At 37.0% G+C, this 17,184-nt stretch overlaps 1 protein-coding gene across 8 annotated transcripts in view; it reads left to right on the top strand.

Annotated features, from left to right (window-relative positions):
* PPP2R2C (protein phosphatase 2 regulatory subunit Bgamma) overlaps positions 1–17,184 on the top strand; it is a 207,944-nt gene that overhangs the window by 157,888 nt on the left and 32,872 nt on the right. For all 8 annotated transcript variants that reach the window (XM_037385213.1, XM_037385239.1, XM_037385222.1 and 5 more), the window contains one exon: positions 14,759–14,923. In XM_037385213.1, coding sequence (XP_037241110.1) covers positions 14,759–14,923 — 165 coding nt within the window. The remainder of the gene's footprint in view (positions 1–14,758; positions 14,924–17,184) is intronic.

Raw genomic sequence — 17,184 nt, 5'->3', positions numbered from 1 at the left:
AACTTGTGAATACACCAAGTATCGATACTTAACTGTTAGATTATTTGCTGTGTTACCATTTCTCATCTGCTGATAATTACACTGTAAACAGGTTACAATAGAGATCTTTCATCCTCTGTATTACTGAAGTGATTGACACACTTTAACACAATGAAATACTTTGAAACAGAAATATTTTAAAGTAATTGTAGTAGAATTCTGAGGTCAGTCAGTCAGCCCCACTTTATACTCAGCTAAACAAAGACTGTTAGAATCAAATATGTTTGCTGGAATTTCAGCCCAGAATCTCAGTGTTGCCTGGTGAGATCCCACTTCCCATCACTTCCATCCATACTCTAAGTCTGCATTAGATAAAGTGGCAAACTCTTCAGGAGAGAGAAATCCTATAAAAAGGTAACAGAGATCAAGAAATGGTAGGAAAATGGTTTTGTTTTGGAAGAATGTAAGTTGGTGTACCTTTGTTCCATAGAGATTGTCTGTAATGGGATAAAATGTCACTGAGCACTAGAAAATGGTTTTTTGCTAGGGATCACTTGCTTTAATGGGCAGAGAAAAATAATTTAGTGTTTTCTAAAAAAATATGTGATGATTCTAACCTTGTAAAAGGTAATCAGAAGCAAAAACTTTGTCGTCCGCTGAAATTAATCTTTACATTGCCAATGCTTAGCATTTAGTCATTTGATGATGAATTTAGGAAAAGTGTTGTAGTACCTAAGCCTGCTTATTTCTCCCAAGAATTTTGTGTTTAAGTTACTCTTACCTGAAGCAATGGAAGAGCTTTTCATTTGAAAAATTACTATATTAGGTGGAAATTCATGGTTATCCATTTCCAATGATTAGCTATTAATTTCAGTTTGGTTTTAGGTGATCTGATTTTTGAAGCTCTGAAAAGCGGCAGATTCCATTGACTTTGCCTGTTAACTTTTGGATTTGAGATCTTTCCGCTTAAGAGTATTTGTGCATTAAAAAGAAATTATTTTGAAGTTACCAATGCAACTGTAGATACCAAATCACCTGATAACTTGAAGGTCATTTACACTGGTGTAATTCAGTATTTAGTTTTGCCAAGATGTGATTAATACATTGGCAGCAGGTACTGTAGTTCTTATATAGTTCTTATGCCCAATGATGAATATTTCTGTGTCAGCAAAGCATCATATGTATGAGTGGCAGCAGATCATAGGTCATATACCAAGGCTCAGGATCAGAACAAGCTCCAGTATAAAGCTTATAAAGTGCTACTGATGGGACTGCAAGAAAGTGCTGTCCTGTATACATATGGTAGCGATTAAGGGAATTTAAGAGAATTCTTGAAATCATGAAAAATAGTCCCTCATTCCTGGAAAGATTCTTTGCATTAAGTAGTATAAGCTATGCATACTGTGTTTTTCAGATGCCCAGAAAACTAAAGTTCTGTTTTGTAGGGAGGCCTGAGATGTCTTTCCTATCTGACTAGAGTTTTCATGCTTTTTCGATACTGACTTAAAGCTTAACAAACAAACCAAGTTTATAAATGGGCTCTTCCAGACAGTATTTTTGGGCTTTTTCAATTAGTGTTGTGGATCTGGAAAAGCAAGTATGACTCCACTATTTGTTCTGACTACAGTAGTTATTGAAGGGGAAAGAAGAATGTTTTGCTACGGTCAGGTGAAGTACATATATGTTATTTCTTGTCTAGAATGCCAACCCATGCAAATTCTGATATTCTCCCTTGGTGGACTTATTCAGAAATAAATCCTTGCTCACATGGAAGTAAAAAATACTTTGTGTCTTGTTTAGTTGTTGGGAGGACTTCCTCATTGTACTGAGGAGTTCACAAATAATGGTATCCAAAATAAAGCCGGATGAAAATCAAGACACAGATTTGCAGTCAGGTGGGTGTAGAATAGCTTGAATTTCCAAATATCAAGTTTAAGCTTCATCCCAGGAGATAGGAAGGTGACTGAGTCTTCATTAGCCAATGTAAGAGTTAAAGTAAATTTAATCGGTACTTTTGGAGACAAAAAAAGGTATAGTGAAATGCATTTTGGCTTCTCTTATATTTTTTTCATACATTAGTTTGCATTTCCTTTATAAGACGTTTGTAACATTAAGTCTCAAACTGTGATGGTTTGAACAAAGTACAGTAACCACTTTATGTTAAAATATTAACTACATACCACACCTTACCTATATGAACAAGCAAAGCTAGAGAGAATTCAAATGTTGAAATTGTGTATGTACTGTAGTAAGAGTATTTTGGTATACATTAAACTGCAGAAAGACAGTGCTTAACAGAATAAAACCCTATCACAATTTTAATGGAGTTGTTAAGCAGTATTATCACTAGGTATCAGTGATCAAAAAAAGCCTGATTTTCTTTAAATTGTTTTAGATTCTGTAGGGGTCCACCCTAATTGTCTATGTAATACTAGATAAATAATAATTAAGAATAATATAAAAGAGGGAAAGAATTCTCTGACTGCTAGGCTGGGGACCATGCTGACTCCATGAGCGTGTAATTAAACAATGCATCAGGCACCTGTTCTTTGTAACTACTGTAGCCAAATGTGGCATGAAGTAAATAATTTTAAGCTTTAAACAAAGTATCTCATGTGACCACTAGAATGAGGATTTTAGAAATGTCGTAGCTGGGAAAGTCCTTGATGTGTGCTTTTGCTACCTGTTAGGAAGAATACAGTAGGTATTCTTTTATTAAATTCACACAAGAAATGTTTTTAGTGTCAATTGAGGAATAAAATAAGTAAATAAGTAAGTATGTGTAACTGTAAGTTGTCATCTCTGAACTGTATAGAATCCCAATAGTAAATGAAGGTTTTCATGAACTCTCAACAGACTCATTTGTAAGAAAAATTCTGTGTCCCTAGTGCAAAGTGCCAAGAGAGAACTGCATTTCTAGAAGCACCGAAATGACTCTGTCCTGTAAACACTGACAGATACAGCTTCTGCAACAGGCATTGAATTGGTTCTTGTGCTTCTGTTGAGGTAGAGCTACACCCAGCTTGGACACAACATTATTTCTGATGTGGTCATCATCTAGTGTAGAATATGTTAATTGGATACAGCTTTTAAGCTTTTCAGAGCAGGAACAGTTGTGTGTTTGTATGTTATCTGGTGCAAATTACAGTCTTTATAACTAACTGCTGTAATTCAAATAATACGTGATAATTATAGCAGTAAGGCTGTGTGAGTAGGGTCTATAAGGACCTCGAGGATGACTTGTTTTCAAGAAATACAGAGAATTCTCAGTATCTTTTAGGAGTCTTTAAGTCCAGATTTAGGGAGCTGTGAAAATGTGAATAAATTTGCAATAGTGGTAGTTCAAGATTTTTGTTTGGTTTTATTTCTTGACAGACAATACTTGATGATCCTTGTCAGAAGCAATTGCTTTTAAACTATTCTCATCACCTTAACTTGACTTCTATCTCAGGAATTTGACTATAAGCCAGTCAGAATTGGATGAAGGAGCATGTCTGATAGCCAAAGTAGTGGTATCAGAGGTAGTTAAACAGTATTTTTTTAGCATTGAATCACTGTCTGAGACTCTCCTGCCATACAGCTGAAATGTACATTGCAGCAAAAGCAAATGATACACAGCTGGAGTGTCAGATCTTGGTGTCTTCAGGCATGGGATAGTGCTATGGAAATATATGCTATCTAGCCATCCTCCAAAAATAAATAAATTGGAAGAGTTGAGCCTGGCTGTGAAAAACTAATTACAGCTGAGGCCTTTGCATTCTTGGCAAAGACCAGTCTCTCCCTTTTTCTGGAGTTGCTTTTAAAGAAGTTAAGGTGATTTGAGCACAGCTATAGCCTTGGGATAATTACTGCACTGCAGATTTATTGTTTAATAAAAATATTAATTTGCTAATCAGAATACGTAATTTTCTTACTTATCACTCCTGTCCATACACAACTTGAATGAATAAGTATGTGATTATGTTATCCGTTTAATGGATTTCTTCATCTAACCCACTTTCTTCTCTAATGCATTTATCTCCAAATAGAGACCCATACCTATTATTTTGTTGCTGCAGAGGTAAAAGAAAAACATAACCAGAGGCATTAAAATACTCTTGTTTTTTGAAACTGTATAGTGAATTGCAAAAAGGGGGGGGGGGGGGGGGGGGGGAAATTAACTGGACTTGCAGCAAATTATAAAGAATAGTGTGAAATCCTGAGCCCTTAAAAGCCATTTTGGATTGCTTTAATAGTACATTAAAGAACGCAGCTGGAATTTCACTGTGTTCATATGTTTGTAGAGTTACCTAAGCAATGTAACTATAGAAGATACTTAGAATTTTACAATAGATGCAAAGATGTCTTTTCACAGACCTCCACAGAACCAATTGGTTTCCAGTTTAATTGGGACTGCAGCAAACAAGTTACTATTTTGTACCAGGAATGCCCTTTGAAATATCATTATCTCAAGCTTTCTCAAGTTTATTGCTATCAAAGAGAGAAAGAGCACTTAGTAGAACTGAAATGAACGTTAGCATCACCAGCCAGATCTCCTTTTTCACCCTAGTGGTTTATTCTGACGGGATTTTCAGGTTTTATCCAGAATCTGAGATCCTTAGCAAAGAGAGGCTTGGGAACTAGAGCAAGGAGTATTTAATTACAGATAAAGGGTCACATCACGGAGCTGATTCTCAGCTAAGTAGCACTCGTATTTTAGTGTAATGTGGCTGCAGTCCTGTGGAAATAGGTAACAGGATTCACTCCAAGATTTATTGTCTTACTGATTTTATTTCTTCAGTTGATGAGTTTTAATCGGTATGGTGTCATTGTGGAAGCTTTTAAATTGCATGCTTCTATTTCCCTCTGGATTAATTTCTCATTGAAGCGTTTTAGAAATGAGCCATTCTCTGTTGTCACAGGTGCAGGTGATGTATCCAACTTGAAAAACATGTATTATGAATTTATTGAAAGTTAGGAAAAAAACCCCAAACATTTACACAATTCTAGGTACAATTATACGAAAAGATAATGTATAAATAATTTAATCAGCTCTGCCAGAGGGGCGAATTCTCTTAAATGAGTCTAATTATTCACATTCCCATGTGAGTTTGGACTTGAAATTAACCTTGCAAAGCACAATCTTTTGCAGAATATTAACATGAAGAAAAAAAAAAAGTAACTTGCTTTGCTGATTGGCTAAAATCTTTTCTCTTGAAGAGTATTCCATGCAAGAACAGAGATGTCATAAAAAATGCTCACACAGTTGTCTCAGGTATTGTAAAGCTTGCAGTCTGTCCCTCTGTGTTCCTCTGAGTCTTTAAAACCTGAGACCATGGAAGATTTTGTCAATATTTAAGTAGCCAGGGTACTTCTATTAATGTAGAAGTTTCTCTTTTCTGTTGTCGTAACACAAACTGGCAAAGACTACACTTTAGTAGTGCCATTGCACATGAAATTGCAGTAGCTAAGGGAGGTCACTTTTAGGGCCTTTGGAATAAAAATGCTCTGTAAATAAAGGAATATTAATATTAGCAAAGTTACAGCACCAGAGTTAGGAATAAGTCCATTTGGACTATTTTCATACTGACTACAGGCAGTGTGACTTGCCTGGAATCAATGTTCTGAAAGCACACCGAGCAAACAGGCAGAAGGCTGTGAATATCGAACCCCTTTGCCTTGGGGAATAATCCTGGTGTTTCAAACTCCTGGAATCTGTATTTCTCTTCAGTGCCTAGAGACCAAGGTGATGGGTATTTTTGTAAATCCTTTCACATAAATTGAGCAACTAGGTAATAAGTGCTGCCAAAAGGTTTTAATTGGTTGACTTGTATAATTTAATATAGATGATTTAGAAAACTTTCACTATGGAACTCCTCATTTTCATTTTCACATTGCTCATCTTCAGGGATTTCTTGGCAGTGCAAAGTTAGTTGCAGTCAGAAATACCAGTATAAATTCTGAACATAAGCCATTATCAGTATTTCTAAAGTACCTATTTTTCAGAAGTATCTGGGTATTTTGAAGATGGTTTTATTTGACTACTTCCATAACAAACATGAAGGGAAGGGCAGTGTGTTAGGCTGTAGAAGGCACTTTGAGCTAGCTAAATCATGCAAAAAATTAGTCCTTTGTGACTTGAATTGTAACTTCAGTTAAAACATGGAATTATTCTACTCTACTGGGGTACAAATACTGCTGTATTGGGGTTTTCTGAAAGGTATATAGAAGAGTGAATTGCACATTGGAAAAGAAAAATTTCCATAAAATGCTCTAAAAATTCTATACCCTCCAGCTGGAAGTTCTGTGTCTGCCTTTTGATAAGCAGATCTTCCTCAGCTTCATGGGATTTTAATAATTATAAGGAAGAAATGTCTTGATGGTTTTACTGTTACTGAATAGGTTATTCATTAAAAAAAAAAAAAAAAAAAAGAGAAGACATTTTATCTCTTCTCTCCAAGTTATGTGGGAAACAATCCCTGGCTACTTTTAAGATGGAGTTTAGGAAGTTATATATTCCGAAATTGAGATGTCTAAAAGAGGACTGAGAGGGATCTACTTGGTTTGCTGAATCCAGTCCCTGGTATTACAGAGAAATACTTGTTTGTGACAATGTTGGATTTCGTCTGTACTACCAGGGATTGGATTCAGCAAACCGAGTAGATCCCTCTCAGTCCTCTTTTAGACATCTCATTGATTTCAGGAAAGCAGGTTTATGAATGATTAAATATTGGTTTAGTTTATAATTTGTCCTTGCCTTATGAAGTTGCACTCTTTTCTTGGAACCCGGGCTAGTATGTGGTACATGGTGCCACTTATACTACGTAGAATAGTACTGCCTGAAAGAAGCTGAGCTAGGTGACTTAATAGGTCTCACCTATTAATAATTTATATGTACCTGAGGCTCTTCTGGTATTTATGTTCTAAATGTAACTTTAAGCATCCCACAATAATTTCAGACACATAATTAATTAATATGCAAATATTTCAACTAAATATGACTTTGCAGTCTTTCAGTGATTGAGTACTGTACACAGAAAAACGCAGATATGCATTTAGAAAGGCAGGTCTTCCTCTGTTGACTCATCCACTTAATTTTGCTCTCAGCTGTGTATATGCACATAATGATTTCTTTGCTCTTGAAAATTTGAATATGCATATGGTTGTTGCTGAAGCAGGCATGTGACTGTGTCTATAGAGGAAAATGTAGGCATTCTGTTCAGAAAAAAACCAAGCCAAAAATCCAGTTCTTAAATAAATTAAAATTTTCCAGTATCTACTTCTGAATTAATTATTCTGCAAGTATATTAATGGTTGCAATGTGTATGAACAGGCCTTTCTATGAGAAAGTTTGGGTGTAACTTGCACAGTTTTAAATATTCCTAGCAGTGCTATTCTACAGTTCTCTGCTTTCAATGCTTGTAAATGTTGCAGCTACTCCATAGGCAGGTTCTCATATATTAGATTTGCTTCTCTCCAACTCGCATACAGCAAAGTCTGTGACATTTTCTGAATGTATGGCAGTAAAAACAATTTCCTAAAATTTGACTAAGTACATTTAAAATATGTTGATTCTTTTTTCAAGTAATTGTGTAATGCAGACTTGGGGCTTTCTTGCTGCTTTCTGTTTTTATTCTACTGAGATAATGGGAATACAAAGTAATTCTGATGTTACAAAGATCAGAATGAGTCTTTAGACTAATCAGCATTCTGGGGAAAAATTCCAAAAGTGTAATAATAACAACGAAAGAACCTCTCAAAACCAACTAACCAAGAAGAGAATATGAGAATACACACATGCCTGGAGTACTGTGGGCAGGGAGGGGAGAGACCACTAAATCAGAATCTGGAACTATTGCTGGCCCTTAAGCTGACCTTTGCCAAGTCTTTGCCACTTCATGACTCAGTTTCATTCTCTGTAAAACATCGACATTGATACTGACTCTCCTTTGCTTTGAACTTTAATGAATGGAAAACATTTCCTAATACTACTTTTAATTTCTTGCCAAGTATCTCCAATTCTGAATGAAACTTGAAACGGAAAGTCCAGGATTTGCATCTTTGGTTCAGAAGTTTAGTATTTAATTTCTGTCCCTGGCTTCCTGTTCAGCCTTGAACAAATCTTGTTAGTCCCTGAGTCCTTAGGGAGTCTGGTTCCTATCAGCTGCCGGTTAAACCAGTGACATCTTGGTTCCTGAACACATTTAAAGGGTCTGAATGTTAACCTCTGTGTTCCTCATGTTTTGTAAGTTTATAATATTGGAAGACAGAAATAAGAGAGCTCAATTAGGCATGCATCTAGCTGAAGCTTTAGATAATAGATTGTGAGGAAGCACGTGCCGTCTTGTACTGAGAGTGGTATGCAGAGCATAAATGTGAGGCTGTTGCCCAAGGAGCACCACTGTAGCGTGCAGACCTTATTATCCGCACTGTATAAATGTGTATTACTAATAAGACAGTAGGTTGTACTGAATATATCGTCCTATCTCTGGGTGAGCTAGAGCTCAACGGTAGCTTAGTTTTTATACCTCTTGTTTACCTAACATGGCCAAATTCTCTTTCATGGCTACTTCTAGCTGAGTAGCTGGGAAGTTTATTGCTACTACAGCCTCTTAGCTATGACCATGTCTTTTCTTCTTCCAGTAACATCTTCTTTTTTTATCTAACTTTAGGCTGTAATCCTTAAGAAACCTCAGAAGCCCGCAGAACTGTGTAACATTACTTAATCTCTTCTTTGTCAACACTTGTATTTGTTCTTTATATTATAAGCAACCCCTTTACTTTACGCTTGCACAGTGCCTAACGTAATTGACTGTGACTTGGCTATCCACATAGAGCTAACAGGCCCCATAGCAGTTTTTACTTTTCCTGTACCTCATAATCCTGATATGAGGAAAAATACAGGAAAAACAAAAAAGCTGTCAGAAGCCTCTCTACTATCATAATAGCACCATGTAAACAACTTGGATGGAGACATTTTATTGGCAAAGTCAACCCATTTAAATTGATATTTTTAGAAATCACTGCTAGTGTGAGACTGTTGCTAGAGGTCCCAACTCCAGTATGATGCCTGAAGAATCATTTTAAAGACAATGGAATTAAAAATGGAATTGGGCTGACATTGTACTACCAAGTAATTTTCGGTATGGATCAATACCTTGCATTAACAGACATTACGTTCAAGACAGCTTGAAGGAGCTCACACTTATGCAGCAGTTTCTGGTTTTGTGTTTCAAAAGAGTCAAATGGTACAGACAATGTAATTGCAACTCTCTGGGCTTTTAAAAAAAATGTACATGTACATGCTTTTAGTCAAGCAGTGGTGTGAATGCTGTGTGATAAAAGCATTGACACTGAGGCTATTAGGAGTACTTAGAATATAAATACTGGGTCATCTCTCTGCCTAAGGTAAAACACTGGAATTTGAAGAAAAGGCCAAATCCATTAACCTATTGACAATCTATTCCAGAAACCCTTGACTCTTGGACAACAGGTCTGAAAGAGATTCAGAAGCTGGACCCTATCTAACAGTGTCGTGACATGCCAATTGTAGAATTGTTATTCAGCAGTCAAAACAGATGGTATATCTTTGAGAAATGAGAAGAAAGGAGTAAGTGGCTGGTTATTTACAAGTTAGGTTTGATTCTTTCTTTCAGAATAGGATTGATATAATCACACCATGATGTCAAGCATACTGAGGCCTGATTCTGTCCCTGCCTCAGTGATGTAAACAACCTGGAAGAAAAGTAGCTATTTGGAATTAATTCCCTCAGCTGGCACATGGTATAGGAATGATATAATCACCATGTAGGAAGTGTAAAACTGGTAGAGCTTGATTTGTAAGCATCACAGTTCCCTCCTTGTAATGAAAATAGTGTGCATTAAATGACTAACAGAGGAAACCACTCAGAGAAATGCTTATATTAAGTGTAGAGCCACAGCAGGACCACAGTAATCAATTACCCTGAGCTGAAGCCCTGGCAGCTTCTATGAATTGTTATTGATTTCAACTGCTAGTCAGTGAATCTTTCTAGGACTACACTGGAACGTAGGTGTGAGATGCAGACAAAATTAGGAGCTGGAACAAACCTGTGGAAAACACAGGGAGCAGCCAGGTTTGAGAAGATATGTTATGCTGAAGTTTATTTTTTGAAAGTGCTTAAAAATTGCAAAAACCCAAGTCCCACGCAGGGGTAAAAATGAAGTGTCACATCAGCATATATTGAAATTAGAAAGATGAGAATTTTGGTTTTCTTGTGAAGTTATAATGGAAAATTCTGTCTGGCTTTCTAAAGAAAGCCTCCCTCCTCCATTGCATTTCAATAAATGGGGCCAATTAATTTTTTTTTCTGTAGCTGTCATCTGACCGTACAAATTATTTCCTTCTTGTAGTGAACTCACAAGTCATATAAAAATGATTCCAAAGTAATGATACAAAATTCAGTCCTTTATATACTATAGCTTGTGAGTTGCAAGTTTGTTTTCTACAGAATTCAGTTTCTTGTAGAATTCCTTGATGGTTTCAGGAAGACGAAGCAGCTATTTCTTTATGCATACTGTTCTCTTCAAAGGGAATTTAATCTGTTTTGAGGAGGCTGCTATGTTTCCATTATTGTACAAGGAGACTTATTCTGGAACCTTTTTTGCTCAGCAGGAACCCTATGTATTTTCCATATTCTCATTATACATATTTTGGCATGAGCATAAAGCAAGCTTGCTCATTTATATTCTAGCTGATCAAGAGGAGAAGCCTGATTAATGTAAATTTTGGATCAAGGTAAGGGCCATCTTTGTAACCTGCACTAAAAAGAACTTTATGGAGTGATTTCTCCCAGAGGAGGGTATTTCTGTTACATCAGTGGCCCAGAAGCAGGGGAACAAATTTTGTTCCTCCTTTCATCCTCATTTTACTATCAGCTGCACAACAGCAGCAAAAAATACTGGATTAGAACTAAACATACCATATAACTGAATTGCGTGCTTGGGTTGCATCCCTCACTGTGTATCATTGCAGGTTGTTAATCATGCCTTTCCTTATGCTCTTTCCTCCTTCCTTTCCCACTGCTTTGCTTCCCTCCCTCCCCTCCCTCAGATCTTTCCCTAAAGCCTCCTTTCTCCTCTCAGTCAGGTTCTGTCCTGCCTACTTGCTCTCCTATGTTATACCTTTGTTCCTGAATAATTTTGGGAAAGAATATAGACACTCTTAGCCAAAGTTAAAGCTTGCATTGCCTTAGAGTATCTTTGTATGTTTTCCCAAAATTAACTCCTGGACTTGTAACTACTAACTCAACTCTAAGAGCGTCATGTCTCGCTGTTGTGGTCTCCAAGCAAACTAGACCTTTAATTTCCATTTTGGAGGGGAGGCTGGGTATGTAAGACAGCAAATGGTTGGGTTAGGAGAGACACACCTGTTCTGTTTTTCACAAGCAAGAATATACTTTCTGTTCCTTGTTTTAACGTTAATGAATTAAAATACTTGCCAGTGCATTCCAGCCCATGGCTGGCAACGTACCAGTTCAGCTTTTCCTTAGTGTAGTTATCTACTAGGGATCAAAATGCCTTATTCTTGGTAAGCACTTGTGGGAGTCAAAGCAGTGTAAGGACCTTTTTCATTTTCTTAGGGGCAGTTACTACCCTGTTCATGCATGAGAACCCCAGCTTTTTTAGGACAACAGAAATGTATTATAGTGCACTGCCAATGGTGAACTCTTTGGTCTTTCTGTCTTAGATAGCTTTGGTCCTAGTTGTTTTTGTACATGCTCTGAAAATGAACCATGTTGTATGTGGCACAACAGCAGTCAAATGTGACTGGTATTTGAGATGTGAATGAACTGGGGGAGAGGGACCATGCCCCACTCAAGACATCTCCACGAGATGTGATTGCGAGGGAAGATGATAGCATAGGAGAAGACTCTACAGATTTATGCCATTGGAATACTTTTCCCTTTAGCAATGGAATTTTCATTTAATCAGTTTCTGCCAGATTCCCTCTTCTTTGAGCTCTTCAAGTTCACCAAAGGGCCTGTTTCTGAAGCACACTGTTTGGTCCAGTTTTTTATATATTTTCCTGCTGTGCAACGTTATGCTTAAAAGGAAGAAAAAGACACAAAGGGAAGATGGAAAAATAGAAATGTGAAATGTCTCATGGGAGATGCTTGCCCTTACCATGTACACTAGTTTAAATACAGTTCCTACACATCACATGTCAAGCTGTACTTGATTGTTTTCAAATAGATGGCAAAAATCATGAGAGGAGGAAAATGTTCTTTTGTGTGACATGTTCTTCTTTTGATCCATTGGGTTCTGTGGCTGTCAAAGCAAGGGCTGTTTTTCCATCTATTATTACAAATGCATTTGGGGTAAATCTCTTCTGCAACTCTCTATTCCCTTGATTGTTTACATCAATACAAGTGTTATTGTTTTAATTTTTCTAAATCTAACGAAAGGATGAATTTTCAGTGGTGCATTTTCTTTATGATCCTCAGTAGGCGATAAGTTTCTTTCTCAGTGGAGATTTAGATCACATCAGGAAATGCAGTCTGTTTCAAGTATTTTCTGCTTTTCTGGCAGGAGAATGGAATATTTAATTTCATTATTCAGCATAAGGTTATTCATTTCATGCAATGAAGGAAAATTCATCAATATTGTCTTCAGCATCCAGAAAAATGATACTCTACCGTGACTGTTTCACATACTCTATTTATATTTTATATCTTTCTCATCACTCAGCAATTATTCATCTCTCTGCTGAGAGGTAAAATTCATGTATTGAGTTACTATAATTTCTCTGAACTCTGAAAGTGATTCAGTCACTGAAAGCAATTGCTTTTACTTAAAGATATTTCTTGAGACAGATTTACCAGATACAAATAACCAAATAAGGGTTATTTTTTCCAGTTTATTTTCAAGAAATATTTAGTGATGCTTTATAAAATGGGTAAGTCAATGTTGCTACATCTTAACATTCATTGCGCTAATATTAATCAGGATGGATTCTTAGAGATGAATGCAAATGTGATAGTGCAAGTAAGTGGGAATGCAGTTGAAATGCAACATTAATTCATTCCCGGTTGTTATTAAATGTCACAAGATATTCATAGTTTTGCTGATATTTTCTTTTTTAAATCACTCTGTGTAAAAAAAAAAAAAAAAAAAAAAAAAAAAGGCATCACTATGATGTATTTGTCTGTACAAATTCATCAAGATAATTATTCTGAATCTTTTGTATTATGTTTTATTTCATTGTAGCATCCCAGATCTGCATTTTTGGGAAAGATCAAAGTATAGAATGTAAAGGTGGTGATAGACTGTACTGCATTCCCACAGAAATCAATCAAAGGTCTTCCAGTTGGGAAGCAGGCACAGTGGGAACAGAAACAGGCTTAGTATCATGATATGTGATTCCTCTTGCCATCAGTAAAACAGATTTTCTCATTTATCTTGTCCTCTGAGATGTTTAAATTTTGAACATCAGCTGATTCAAATTTTATGTTCAGGGAATCCAGGCACAGAGATGATTTGTGTTTAGTGCACTGAACTAGGACTCAGTAGATCTGAATTTGTTCTGTCATGCATTTCCCATGTGATCTTATGCAGATCCTTTATTGCCTCTCGCATAGCCTCGTCAATAAAGTAGGGTAATGTTACTTTTCTTCTTGTTCGAAGGATTTGTTAACATTTGGATGGCTTATCTACAGTGGATTGCTGAGGGCCGTATGAAAATGTACAATCTTATTTAAATGTACTACTTTACATATATATCCCTTTCATTTTATGTTTCTGCATCTACTCTCTTCTTACGGCCCCCTCATGGGACTTTTTCTTTCATTCTTTTCTTTATAAGCAATATTCCACAGGCTGGCCTTCTCCTCCAAATACACGCCAATCGGGTCTGGGGTTTTAGGCTCATCAAGGCAGGTAATATGTATGGGTGGATATATAAGTGCTAGAGAGGCAGTATGTGAGCTGTACTCTGTGTGGATAATTTTTGGTTATCCAGCTGACAGGTTTGTGCTTGGGAAACTAGATCTTTGATGTATTTTTTTTTCCAGATATGTTCACTTAAATGACAGATCTACAATTCTCTGACACTAGAAATTCGTATTGATTTCAGTAGTGAGCATCATTCATACAAAACCCCAAGAATGCAGTTTCAGATGCTTTTTTCACAAGTATTCAAATAGCACAATCAATACTGCCCACAATTTTGTTTTTAGAAAGGAGGTTATATTAGTATATATTCACACAAAACTATTTACATAAGTGCTTCTGTGTTTGCCACATTTGCCTTTGCAAGAGAAGTACATTCATTGTTTGAGGCTTTTAACTTAAGCTATGTGTATTTTTTAGCTTAATTTGCATGGTCATAAAAGCCAGTGAGCTTTTACTGAAGTGAGCAGATCTGAGCTGTGCATTGTTCCCTATCAATCAGTATTATCTGCGACAGAGCAGTGATTTCAATAGCAACTACAGGAGATATAGCTACCTGCTCTTTGTTACTTTTAATGAAGGTGAGAATTCTATATCCCCTGGAATACTGTTTCTTTGATGTCTCTGCACAGTATGGGCACATGTTGACCCACTAATAGCATCTGCTGTAAAACCATTGGTATCTAGTGGCTCTTTGGCATAGAAGGGGCAGGTATGGAAATTTAAAAACACCCTACTGCCGAACAAATGGGTACATCTTTATCTAAAAGTGTTAAATCTATGGACATTTACATGCTTCTTTCAAGAAGGCAGTAGGAGTCATGGTTTACCTGTGAACAACTGCATTTTCCTTAATGAAACTTCCATTCAGATATTGTAGATATAAAGCCAGCCAATATGGAAGACCTGACGGAAGTGATTACAGCCTCTGAGTTCCATCCCCATCACTGCAATCTCTTTGTCTACAGCAGCAGCAAAGGATCCCTGAGACTCTGTGACATGAGGGCATCAGCCCTCTGTGACAAACATTCCAAGCGTAAGTCCTTGCTTCATTGAGCCCCATATGTCATTAAATTCTTATTATCCATGGACAGCATGTATATGTGTGCATACCTCAGCGTATTAGCTTCTCTGTTGCAGGCACACTTGAAAATAAAACATCAAAAGGAAGAAAATTTTCTCATCTATACAAGTATTACCTATGAACTTGATAAGTCATGTCTGTGACTGGTTGCCCTTGTGGTTCTTACTGTAGGAACCAGTGAAGAACCCACAACTCTCTAGCAAAAGAGAGACGATTCCTTTCAAATGAAATATCAGAGGGCTGGGGGAGGTATTTCAAGTAGATAAGCATACTGTTTGAATACACCACTGCTGTTCTAAATACTGCAGCAAGTAAATTTTGACATTCAAATAGCATTCAAAATTTTGAATCCATTTTCTGGATTAAAAAATATCAGCATCATCCCTAAAAATTTAGTGCAGCGTTCCCTGTATGTACTTTTTCAATAGTGTGTCTGTAAATACAGATACAGAGGAAATAAGTAATTGGGGGAGGGGGACACGAGGGACAGGGAAGATACTGTGTTAGTATGGAAGGTGTCATCTGTCCTAAAGTGATTTTATGTAGCATGTGAGACTTTGAGATGGACCCACCAATTCATGACAGTTCACATCTGAAACTTGCATAAGAACAAGGAAGCAAAGTGTTAAAACCATGGGACTGTCTGTGTTCTCAAAGGATGAAGGAAAATGCATGTTCCTAATGTTTTACTATATTGGATCATAGTCTAGATAAAAGAGAATATGGTTCTTCCCACCAGTAATCTGGCAAGTCTAGCCACTTTGCCTTGTGCAGACCACCTCTTTATTACTGATCTTCTGAGACTGAAAACCACCAGACAAAGGTATTGGCTGGTATCTATGAGGAGCTGAGGACCTGGTGATTGAACTGTGGTTGCTCTGCTTTAGCCACCTTCGAGGCTGGGGCTTCCAGGACACTTCTGTCTCACAGAATTGGGTCTTTAGTTTCTTTTGCAATGTTGAAACACTGGAAAGGAAATTCAAGAGAAATCCTCTTAGTGCCAGAGCCACATAAGAGGTTTGATACCCTTCTTGAACCTTTTGAGCTAGGCAGATCTTATTAGTAGGGCAGGAGAGGAGGAAGAAAACATTTGAATATTTAAGTGAGATACAAGTAGTGCACAGATTTAGCACATAGCTATTTTTTTAACTGAAGTAAATGTAGTTAAGAGCCTATGACTAGGCCTTTTGGCCACAAGGAGAAGTGCACATGCTCAGAACCTCTTAGGATGTGGTCTCCTATTACAGAAAACAACCTTTCAGGACCATTTCCTAAGCAGAGGAGTGGTTTACCTTTGTTAGCTATATCCTCTTGTGCTTGTAGGGGGAATTCTATGACATGAAGTGAAATATGAGCATGACACAGTCTAGCACATCGCTGTTGAGTTATCTTGTCCCACTTAATTGTTTTGTTCCATAATGCTTTCCTTTCTTCCTGCTAATAAGGCCTCTGTACCCCTGTAACTCAGTGCCAAATGCCAATCATAACTTATTAAACAACAATACAGTAAGCCTGGATGAAAGAAGGCATTTTGTGCCAGAAGGGAATGCAAGGTCTCATGGTCATTGATTAAACCCCATTTTCCAGATCTGTGAGTTAGAAAATAGTCATTTAATGTAGCATTGCTGCACTGAACTCAAGTCAAGCTCATTGAGAGGCTGAGTGTGTATAATACAAAATTGATACAGCCATGGTAGAACTGCGAAGTGTTAAGAGAAATAGGCCCATGTAGTGCTGATTGGAGTGGTTTGAGTATAGCTCTCAGAGGCAAGAAAAACTAATTATATAAAGCCCATAGCAACCTGAAAGAATATATAATAAATAAACAATCAGTCAGCAAAATCAAATATTTGCACGATTGCCTCTCCAGTATCTTTACTGTGCATCAGATTCCTCTCTACAGTTGCTTTACACATGCTATATGTTCATGATCAGTACTCTATTCTCCTAGCTCAGCTCACCTTTCAATCTTTCCTCATAACTAACTTCACTTCTGAACCAAAACAGCTACAACTATAGTCACTGTAACCTCTCATGTTCTGCAATGCAACCCTATTTTCTCAATTCAGTCTAACATCGCTATTTCAGATGCTGTTCCGATGTTGTAATGGTGTGCCTATTTTTAGGGATAAAAGATACAATGTAAAACTTAGAAAAAATACCTGGATGCGAAGCATATGAACTTTTTGGTCTACTCCTTTTTCAGGCCCTTT

This window comes from Falco rusticolus, chromosome 1 (assembly GCF_015220075.1).
Source record: "Falco rusticolus isolate bFalRus1 chromosome 1, bFalRus1.pri, whole genome shotgun sequence".
In the NCBI taxonomy this organism is placed as follows: Eukaryota; Metazoa; Chordata; class Aves; order Falconiformes; family Falconidae; genus Falco; species Falco rusticolus.
This window is presented reverse-complemented; position numbering and strand designations above follow the sequence as displayed.